The sequence below is a fragment of the Solanum stenotomum genome, chromosome 1 (genome assembly GCF_019186545.1).
Source record: "Solanum stenotomum isolate F172 chromosome 1, ASM1918654v1, whole genome shotgun sequence".
NCBI classification, from domain to species: domain Eukaryota; kingdom Viridiplantae; phylum Streptophyta; class Magnoliopsida; order Solanales; family Solanaceae; genus Solanum; species Solanum stenotomum.
In genome coordinates, this window is record NC_064282.1 from 862,310 (window position 1) to 873,508 (window position 11,199).

Sequence of the window (11,199 nt, forward strand, 5' to 3'; positions counted from 1 at the left end):
TGAGTTTTTAACTACAAAAAATTGATTCATATGTTTATATTTTTTTAAAAACAATCTACATTTTGAAATATCTACAACCATTTATTTCATATGTAAATAAAATTTATAATTACATTTAAATCATTTATATCTGATATAACCATTATACCAACATATAATTATTATTTCAAATCAATTCCTACTTGACTATTTATAACCACCAAATTCATTATTTTTTATCAAATTTATTTACCGACCAGATTGACCAACAAATGGTACAAAGTAACAATATTTGTTTGTCTTCTCAGTCACATGATCGAAAAATGCAAGTTCAACGTGAGAATATACATACTATGTGAGAAGATACATTAAATACTTGTATACAACTTAATGACTTATGTTCAATTTTAGTTTTTAAATATATTGAAGTTTCTCAATAAATGTCTTTTTTTTTTTCAAAATAACTTTGTAATAGTGTATTATTATATTTATAAACTTCTGCTTTTTGGTAAAGATTTTTTAACTAAAGAATTTCATACTTTTTTAGAAATTAAGAAAAAACAAAAAATAACAGGGACTAACATGGAATTTTTAGCTAAAATTAGTCCTTTGTGGCACGAATAAATCTATTTAATCTTTCAAATATAATATTGACCATCTTTAGTTTCTTAAATTTACTGAAGTGAAACACCTTTGATCCCAACTAATAGAATGAACTTAAAAGCTAATGGTGACTATCACAAGCCAATACTAAAAACACGACAAAAACCAAGAAAAAAGCCAACTGTGGTTGTTTGCTTCAAAAAAATTGGAAAAACAACGATCGATGGAGGTTCGATCATTTAAATACTCCAATAAATAAAGAACTTGTATATGGTACTCCCTCTGTTTCTAATTACTTGTCCATTTTTTCTTTTATAGTTATCCCTAATTACTTGTCCATTTTGACAAATTAAGAAAGAACAATTTTTATTTACCTATTATACCCTCAATTAAATGACTAATTACTTTGAAAATTTTTGAAAAATGTAAAATTTTTCACCCATTATGTTTTCTTGAGAAAGTATTAACCAATCGATATAAATATTTTTGGTCCAGCAGTCAGTGGTGTAAGTTGCAACTTCCCCTTCATAATTTGTATGCGTGAAATTCCAAAAATGGACCTTGGACTACCACAACAGGCCCAAGTTCACTGTGATCCACTGGAGCAGTAGAAAGTACTAACAACAGTACTTATAAGCTACATCCATAGTTTTCCAACCGCCTTTCGTAGACTCCATTTTCCATTTTTGGCGGGAAACAGAAAACCCTCATTCTCCATCAACAATGGCAGAAGAAGAAATGGAGGCGGCGGGAGAAACCGAACAAGAGGTAGAAGAGGAGTTCGCCGTTTGGAAGAAGAACACGCCGTTGCTCTACGATCTTGTCGTCTGTCATGCCCTTGAATGGCCGTCTCTCACCGTTCAATGGCTTCCGTTCCCCACCACCGACGACGGTGCTTTTTCTGTACACAAGCTCATTCTCGGAACTCACACCTCCGACGATTGCCCCAACTTCCTCATGGTCGCAAATGTTCATCTCCCTCGTAATCCTGCTTCAGGACTTGAACACAATCTCATGAAGCCTCAAATCCCTAAGGTCTGTAACTCCTTACAATCGGTTAAACTGCACTAATATTTGAAAAAAAGTTATGCCCTATCTGTTAAAATGCGCTCTATATTCGTGTTGAGTGATACATATGTGTACATATATGAACTGTTTGATGAAATATCCAAATGAAGAAAGTTCTTTGTTATGCATATGTGGTGCCTATCTATTGATGTTTATATGAAGGAAGTTTAATCTGGAATTGTTTTTTTCCCAAGTGTTAAGACCTGTGAATTAATTGGTCAATTAAGTTTTTCTAGTGTTCACAGGTAGAGATAGTACACAAGATTCATGTTGATGGAGAAGTGAATAGGGCGAGATGTATGCCACAGAAGCCAGCTGTAGTTGCAGCAAAGACTAGTAGCTCTGAAGTTTATGTCTTTGACTCAGCTAAACAACCCCTTGATCATGAAGGTGGGTCTTGTAACCCTGATGTTAGACTTCGAGGGCATGATAAAGAAGGTTATGGCTTGTCGTGGAGCCCGTTTAAAGAGGGTTTTCTTTTGAGTGGTTCAAATGATCAGAAGATTTGTTTGTGGGATGTATCTGCATTGCCTCAAGATAAAGTGCTTATGGCCCATCATACTTATGAGGTAATGTGATCTGTCCTTTCACCCAATGTGCTGATTCAACTGAGTTTCTTTTGTTGATTCTGGAGTTGAATATCACTGCAGCAGATGAATTTAATTGTGGTATTTTTGTATAGGAGCATGAAGATGTAGTTGAGGACGTGTCATGGCATCCAAAGAATGAGAACCTATTTGGTTCGGTCGGAGATGATTGTCGTCTGATCATTTGGGACTTACGGACAAACAAAGCCCAACAGTCGGTTTTAGCGCATGAGAAAGAGGCCAGTGTCTTTAAATTCCATCTTGTTTAATATTTTACTAGACACTTTTTGATCTGTATCATTGAGATCGATCTCTACTATGTTTATCTAATTGTTTAATGATAACCCATAGATCATGCGCTAGGCACCCAATATGGTGTTAAGAGAAACATATGAAACTATGATGTGGAACAAAAAGTAGATTGTTATTCATGACTCGTGTACAATGTTGGCTGAAAGGAAACAATCTCTTTATTGTACAGAAGAAACATTCTGAACTTTATCCACGGCTCATGTGCTATGCTAATTGTTAAGAAACTAGATGAGGAGTCTTGGGCCTCTGCATTATATTCATTTTAGTTATGACAGCTTCATATGGAACTACTATGATAGGACCGTTGAGATGTCATGAGTATTGGAATAATGGGACCTCCAACAATGGGTTATCCTTGGGACATTTTAGTGGTTTTAACTTTTATTTTTATCTGTTTGAGAGGTTAATCCTGTCACCTGCTTCACATGCATTAATGAATTGCGAAATCAGAAAGTGAATAACATGTGCACCGTCTGAACAAACTTTTCCTCAATACTTTTCCTGATGCAGTCTCGCTGATCTTGTTTGTTCTTCCTCTCTGCAGGTGAATTATTTATCTTTCAACTCATATACTGAGTGGGTTCTTGCTACAGCATCGTCAGATAGTACTGTTGGTCTGTTCGACATGCGAAAGCTTAGCTCTCCATTGCATGTGTTTGGCAGTCATACGTATGTCCTTCAGCTTATTTCAAGTCTCCAAATTTATTGTAGTCAATTTTTTAAGTCACTCCATTATTTTATTGGCTTGGTGACTCTGCAAATCACAGTTTGCTGATGCTCGTCTCCGGTGATGACTGACTTGTTAATATTTGGATCCCTTAGTATGCAATACAGAACTCCTTTTGAAACAAAAAACATATGAAAACTATGAAGTATCTGTCAAATCTACTTGTTGTGGTGCAGTTCTTTCATCATTGTTGCATTATTTTGCCTGTGTATGCACACTGAAATTGGTCAAATCTGTTGTTGCTTTTGAGCCCCGCTTATGCTCTTCCTCAGCTAATTCCTAGTTTCTTTGATGACATTGCAATAGGAATTCTCATGCATTCTGCTAAAATGTGAACAACTTGTGTACCTCTTGTTTCTACAATTGATAAATTTTTTGTCACTAAACCTTTTTGCAGGGATGAGGTATTCCAGGTAGAATGGGATCCTAATCATGAGACTGTACTGGCATCTTCAGGTGGTGATAGAAGGTTGATGGTCTGGGATCTTAACAGGTACATCATGCATGAAATGAATTCCACTACACAAAAATGATGGTGGTGGATTATCAGTTATCACTAAAGTTTAATGAGAAATAATGGTGATAATAACCAAAGAATGAATTGTATGGTTTACACTTTTTGTCTGACAATAAGATTGTTGTCTTCAGGATTGGTGACGAGCAATTGGAAGGGGAAGCTGAAGACGGGCCCTCCGAACTTCTTTTCTCTCATGGTGGTCACAAAGCAAAAATATCTGATTTTTCATGGAACAAGAATGAGCCATGGGTCATTTCAAGTGTAGCAGAAGACAATTGTGTCCAAGTCTGGCAGATGGCTGAGAGCATCTACCGTGAGGACAATGACAATGGCAACTGCTGAGATGTTCAATTTTCTCTCCATTAGTAATTGTATGCTGCAGATGTGAACTAGAAGAGTGTTATATATGGCATCAAATATAAAAACTTTATTAGGTGCAGAATCATCAAGTAGAAGAGTACCGTTGATATGTGTGGATTGCATTGTTAACTTAAAGGCATACATTGAGAACTGAATCCATGTGCGAGCCACTTGTACTATTAATCATGGTGGTTTGAACTCGCTAGACTTTTTATTTTATTATAGGTCTCGGTGCAAACTTTGTTAGTAGGGAGTACTTTTATCTCTTGGCCAATTTGCTGAACTCATGTTTATGGTACGTGATGATGAGCCAATGGCAAGTGTCAACAATCCTACCTGTCTGCTTGCTCCAAATATGAATCCCCATTAATCATGAATCATGATTGAACCATCAAAGCAAAAAAATAATTTAAACACAATCAACAATGTACAACTCAGTTGAAACATCAAATTCAAATTTCACATAAAAAAGGGGAGACACAGATTTTGTTCTTCCCCTGCCAACCATTCCATGACCCATAGAAAAGGAGAAAAAACCCACGAGGGCATATGGAATACCACATATTTCACCAATCATGGTAAGATTTATCCTATTTCCTGCAGCTCAAACTAAACACCACCTATATGGTGCCACAAGTAATATAAAGGGAACAGAAACTGAGAAACCAAGCAAATACACTTCAATAATTTGTCAAGAGTGTTCCACTCTTGATAGCAGAACCACGAGCATTAATAAAAAGCCACCATCTATTTCAAATTTAGCGGTTTCAAATTCACATAATCTAAGAAAGAGAACTATCAATTTAGACATCCATAGGGAAAAGGCCACATTCATCAAAGATCAAAGAATGAATAAATACAACAGTGAGGAATAAAGCTTCCAGATCTTCACAGAAAACCACAACCCTTGGTATCCTCTTCATGAGTTCTGCTAGCTATATCCGTTCGGTTGTTTCTGCTTTACATGACTGTTGATAAACAACCGACACTCAGATACCTCCTAGACCACCAACTCAACAGCCAGAAGAAGATTCTCAATTTGAACTCAGCAAGGTAGAGAAACTGGGAGAAACCCCCAGAGAGGGCACATAATTTCTCCCAGTAGAGAGCACATGACAAAACATACTTATTCTCAAGAACAATGATGCTCTCCTAAGAAGTTCATCATGTTGTTGTTGTATGCGTGCCTCCTGAAAAAGTAAAGCAAATCAAAGATCAATATAAAGGAGAACAGCCAGGAGGGTTAAACACAAAACTAAGTTGTCATTCTACCCTGGTACATCAACGTGTTTATCACTCAGCTCAATGAAAGAGAAGTCAAACTTGAAGCCACCGGTTCTTTTGCACCACCAACTCCATTAAAACACAGAATAACTCACTTTCATTAATTTTAATAATACAAATGTCATCAACCAATACACAACATAGACGCTTGGAAATAGTTATTTTGACAGGCATTGCAAATACATGGATCTTTCTTTTGTCGAAAAAACGAACTTTTTTCCTAAACAAGTCTTAAGGACAAAAGTTCTGGCAAAGATGCCAGAAGCCACCCAAGATCTCCGACACTCCTTTCGGATCAAGAAGATTGCACTAACTGTTTCAGTTCACAAATTTCAGAGTGAAATCAAACACATAAAGATTCCTTTTTTTGGCATTAATGGAACTAACAAAGTTTACAAGCTACACAAAAGGGATTCAATAGGATGCAAACTTTAGCATTTAAATTCTTCTTGTCATCATAATTTTAGAATTTCAGTCAAAAGATAATTATGTCTGGATATTAATCAAGCTGAGCAAGAGTGTTTTTTCTCTTTTTGTAATAAGGTATGCCAAAACTTCTATTCACAGAGCATCCATTATATGCTCTATTTGCAGCAAAATATCAGACACCTAACAATTCTTTTTACCTACTCAGTAACTCACGGACTGGAAGGAATCAATATATTCTTCCAAATCATCTACTAAATCCAACTTACACCAAAAACTAAAAGATTTATACACTTCTCCCAAGGATGTGCTGGTGTAGTTTATCTTCAAAGCATCTTTGATTCTATTCTTTCCAAATGCACCAGATTCCTCACCACAGAAATGTGATCCAGACTTTCTTGAATATTTTCATTGTTTTCACTCCATATTAGCAGAGGCATTATCACGACTAGTTTTTCTTTAGCATACATATATTTAGTTGCAAACAATTTCCAGGGACTTGAGGACGGCCCTGAATGCTTAGATAATATTGGATCTTCGGGAAATGGTATCAGAATCTGCATCAGTCCTACTTAAATACCAATAATTTAAAGTTCAGATGTACTTGCACACCCCAACTCTTAATAAGGAAAAAATGTTTTAGTTGTAGTTGATCTTAGTTCAAATGTACTTATAAATTGTTTTATAATGACTACTATATTATACCAATTTTTAATTAAATATTTGTCTAAACTAGATCAAAATTAGATGCTTGGATTCTTGTTACTTGGAACCCCTTCAGCATTTTCTTTTCTTTTTCTTGTTCAGAAATCGAGGGAGTACTATCAAGCATGTCAATGTTTACTCTCTTCATTTATTTGGAAATCAAATTAAGTACCATTACCATAAAAATCACCTATATATACAAATATAATATAATATAATATAACATTTATATATACACACGCCAACATTAGATAACATTTTATATAAACACACCAACATTAGATAACATTTTATATACACACACCAACATTAGATAACAATGTCTTCATCAAAGTCCAGAAGATTAAGGCTTACTACTCTAAGCATTTCCAGGTTAAATTCAAGGGAAGAAAAGAGGGGAAGACTAAATACAGAGCCAGAATAGCCTCATAATTCAGGACAAAAACAAGTACAACCCTCCAAAATATCGTTTAAGTCGTCCGTTTTACTAACAAGGTTTGGGTTTAGTCCCAACCTGCTGCAAGTGTAAGACACTGAAGATAGATTTTACTGTCAAGAGTGATTTGCTTAAAGGTGAGTAGAAGCAAAATTACAATGGCATTTAACCCATTTTTGTAAAACAGCAATGGCAGTTCTGCTGGACGAATAAGTAGTTTTGGATTTCTATGTTTGTGTTTTTTCTTTCGCGTGGGAGGAGGGGGTTTGGCTAATATTGGAAAAATTAAAATGGCATTCCTAATGATGTGTTGTGCACACGTGCTATTGTTTAATGCATTTGGTCATTGGTGATGGTGGAGTTCTCGAGGAAGATGGTGGTAGCTTTGGTGTTGGTTGAAGATGGTTGCCGGGGAGGTGTAAAGTGGAGGGGGATTCGTTGTCGACAAGAAGGGGAAAACATGAATTACATCCTCTATGCGTCGCTCTGTTATGTGGGTAGAGAATGGTGACCGAGGATGTACGGAAGGAGGAAGAAGATGGTGTTATAAGAGAGGAAATGTTGGTATTTTTTTACCATGTCAACATAATATAACCTATTCACACGCTCAAATATAAGTGAAAATCACTATTTACCATGACAGTTGAGGTACATTTTTTTTTATGTATTCACACATTTCCTCCATATATATATAAACAAAAGACTTTTTTTATATATACATGCATTCCCTCCATCCATTTTATATGACGATATTTGACCAAATAGGAGGTTCGAGAAGTTGATTTGACTTATGAATTATATTAGTTAATAGAAGAACAACAACATACCTAGTGTAATCCCATGCCACAAGTGGGGACTGGGAGGGGAGGGTGTACGCAAATCTTACCCCTACCTTGGAAGGTAGAGTGGTTGTTTAAAATAGACCATCACCTCACAAAAAAGCAAATCAAAGCAGTTTGGGAAAAGAACTATGGAAGTGAAGAGGCTACGATAAAATACTAATGATAGGCTGGGGAAATATATTAGTTAATAGTTACTGTTAAAAAAATATTAAAGTAGCGGTTCGACTAGATGAGTAACTGTACACAATAAAGATACCCTTTTGTGAAAGTAAAGAAATTAAGTCCTAGTCTTAAATAGATACTGCACTCATGTGACTAAAGGACAATGCTTAGTTAAGTTAAGTTGTAAAATAGTTAACATAGTCGAATTTTCAGATAATATCAACTTTAAGAGAAAATGCACATCAATTCACCTTTTCTCTTGCTTCGACCAGAAGTGTTGTCAGTAGGTGTGCTATTACCCACAACACACCCAGGAACCTCCTCCAGCCCAGTGGTTTGATTACCCAAGCATTGGAGAGTCTCAAATTCACAGTTGTTGAAGCCTTGTCCATTTAATACAGTGCCATCTGAGCTTTTACCTTCTGCACCTGGGTGGAGGCAATAAACCTGATCATCACATTGTAGATTGCAAGAGTTCACCACATATGCTCCAGGAAAGTTAGGATTAACTATGTGCTGATATGTATTGCCACTCTTCATGGGCTTCTGATATGGAAATGATCCAATTTCCCCTTCAATCCTTCCTCGTATATCCACAAGCAAACACTTTAGCCTAGCAACCTCCGCTTCCAATACGGCCTGACCCTGCAGCCTCTTCAAGAGTTGCTGATTTATAGCCCTCAATCTGACAACTTCATCCTCTAATGAAGCAGCCCGGGCCTTCTTTTTCTCACGATACTTGCGAACAGCTTCCTTATTACCCACAGGGCGTTTCTTCCCTTTATTATCTGCAGACTCTGCAGTATCATCACTGGGGTTCTTATCGTCATCTGTGGTAGGCACAATTTTGGTGTGAACATGGTAACAAGTGTGAGTATGAGAGTTATCAGGACCAGGCGGGTTACAAGTGTGGGCATGAGTACAGGCATGCGCATCCTTGAGAATCTCATTGAAAAAGCTGTCCATTGAACTACTAAATTCACCAAAATTCGAACTTGACAACATTTCTTGGTTAGAAATGTCCAGCTCCCCGTCAGCCATAATAGAAACCTCAAAAGTAACCAATATGTCAGAATCTGCAGTAAAACACTAGCAATTCAGAAACCCTCTACGCAATTTTCAAACTAAGATAAAAAAAAAAAAAACCTAACAACTAGTCCAGGCAAAAACAGAGCAAACCCTAAAGAAAGGAAATCCAAGTACACAAGACATAAAGTTTTCAACTTGAACATAAAAGATACAATATTTACAATTTCCTAAAAAACCCAAATCTTGAAATTGAAATTCTGGCATAAAATTTCAATCTGGGTCAAATTCAAATAACTTAGAAGAAACAACCCACCAAATCACAACAAAGCTAGGCCATGGATTCCGATTCATCGAAATCAATAACAAAACAGTAAAATTGAATTGAAACCAACTGAAAAAGACACAAAAAAGAAAGCACTTACAGTGAAGCAGAGTCTGAGGCGTGAAAAAGGAGAGAAAATGGGGGTGTGAGGAAAAATGAAGGAACCCTAGAAAAGGGGTGTTAAGATGTCAAATTGTTTTAATGGCGGAAAAAGAATGGAGGAAAACAGAGGGGCCACTGGTCAAGATTCCAACACATACACATAACACACATGCGCGCGCACACAAACACAAACGACTGCTTGGCTGCTGCAAATTGAGCTCCCTCTTTTCCCCTTTCTGCAAATTTCACGACTCAATTTGTTATTTATACCTATTTGAGGGGCCGATCCTAATTATTTTTTTATACCGACTCAATTAGCGATGTACAATCAACTACTTTCTTTTTTCCTCATTTTTATCACAGTCATTTGATATCATATTAGAATTTGATTAATTTATATTTATATTTTATAGGGATCATAATAGTCCTGTCAAGAATTTTTTCATGCTCAAGTATCGAATTAGTGACCTCTAATTAAAGGAGTATTACCACAATCAACTAGTTTCTTTTTGCACGGCAATTTCCTATGTTTTACTCTTTTTTTTTTTTTTTTTTTTCATATTATTTAAAAATTAGTAGTATCAATAAATAATGAAATATTGTTTTTTATAACTAGCTTTGTTTTTTATTTTTATGAATTTTGTCCATGATTTCAATAGGTTTTGAAAAATATTTTAAGTGAAATAATTATTTTTTGGGACCTTTTCTTTTATGCACATTCCTTTTTTCTATTATTTGAAGTTGTATAGCTACAAATTGGTCTTACCTTTCTTAATTTTTCTAAATTTTCATTAATTATCTAATATCTTTATATAAGCTGACTTCGATAATATAATAATATAAAAAGTATTATACATTAAAGTTTAGATTTTAATGTTTCTATTTTCTGGATTTTAAAAATATAATATATGCAAGTGTTCCATCTTTCACATGTTCAACCCAATAAGTTATTTGTCAGCCTTGCTTAGATTTATATATTAGTACTAAGACAAATATTAATGTGCTAGTTGAAAAACCTACCAGTTTTTAAATTTTTTTGTTTTTTGACAAAATCAAATGAGCTCCATTTAAATCTGTTTTTTTGGGGGGGTTAATTTAATCAATTGACGACAAGAATATATATAATCAAATTATTATTGTGAATAGACGTTGACATTTAAGTAGAGTGCCTATTCCAAAATTCCACTTGTTTTCTGGGCCCCAGTATAACTATTGACTAGAAAATTCAAAAATAACTTTAGTATTAAATTTTCAATATAATGAAGTAAATTACTGAATTAAAGATAATAGCAATAGTAAGATTGAAATAGAGCAATATTGACTGAACAAAACTAGTTGAGACTGAAATTAAATAAAAATGCACATTAATCCATAAATTGGTAAACAATATATGTATCTAGCTACAATGTTTACTTTTTTTTTTTTGGTAGGTAGCTACAATGTTTACAGCTTAAAAAAAAAAAAGTACTAGAAGCTAAATAAATCATTTTCAGACTAAAAACGATAAAGGAATAATGTTCACAACAAAAGAACTAACAGTCTTTAATATAAATCCAGGAGGAAACACCAAATTATAAGTAGAGGAGGCATTAATAATGTTTGTTGTTGCTAAAACCTGAATTTGCTTAGACATGTCAATCTTTTCTGATTTTGAAAAGACAATCATCTTCTCCTTCTTGTAAGTGGAATAGTTGATAAATTTCGTAAAAACTTTGTTAATAAGATCATCGAATATCCA

At 34.9% G+C, this 11,199-nt stretch overlaps 2 protein-coding genes across 2 annotated transcripts; one reads left to right on the plus strand and one right to left on the minus strand.

The window, feature by feature from the left end:
• Positions 1–1,237: 1,237 nt before the first annotated feature.
• On the plus strand, positions 1,238–4,423 carry LOC125850948 (WD-40 repeat-containing protein MSI2-like). The gene is made up of 6 exons (XM_049530771.1): positions 1,238–1,617; positions 1,896–2,219; positions 2,333–2,476; positions 3,094–3,218; positions 3,674–3,769; positions 3,925–4,423. Exons 1-6 carry the CDS (start codon positions 1,306–1,308, stop codon positions 4,133–4,135), a joined length of 1,212 nt encoding a protein of 403 aa, XP_049386728.1. The 5' UTR covers positions 1,238–1,305; the 3' UTR covers positions 4,136–4,423.
• Positions 4,424–4,884: 461 nt separating this feature from the next.
• Positions 4,885–9,808, minus strand: LOC125846849 (basic leucine zipper 23-like). The gene is made up of 3 exons (XM_049526527.1): positions 9,460–9,808; positions 8,260–9,084; positions 4,885–5,343 (listed from the first exon to the last, which is right to left on the minus strand). The coding sequence occupies exons 2-3, from the start codon at positions 9,047–9,049 to the stop codon at positions 5,318–5,320; spliced, it is 816 nt and encodes a 271-aa protein (XP_049382484.1). The 5' UTR covers positions 9,050–9,084; positions 9,460–9,808; the 3' UTR covers positions 4,885–5,317.
• Between the last annotated feature and the right edge of the window lie 1,391 nt (positions 9,809–11,199).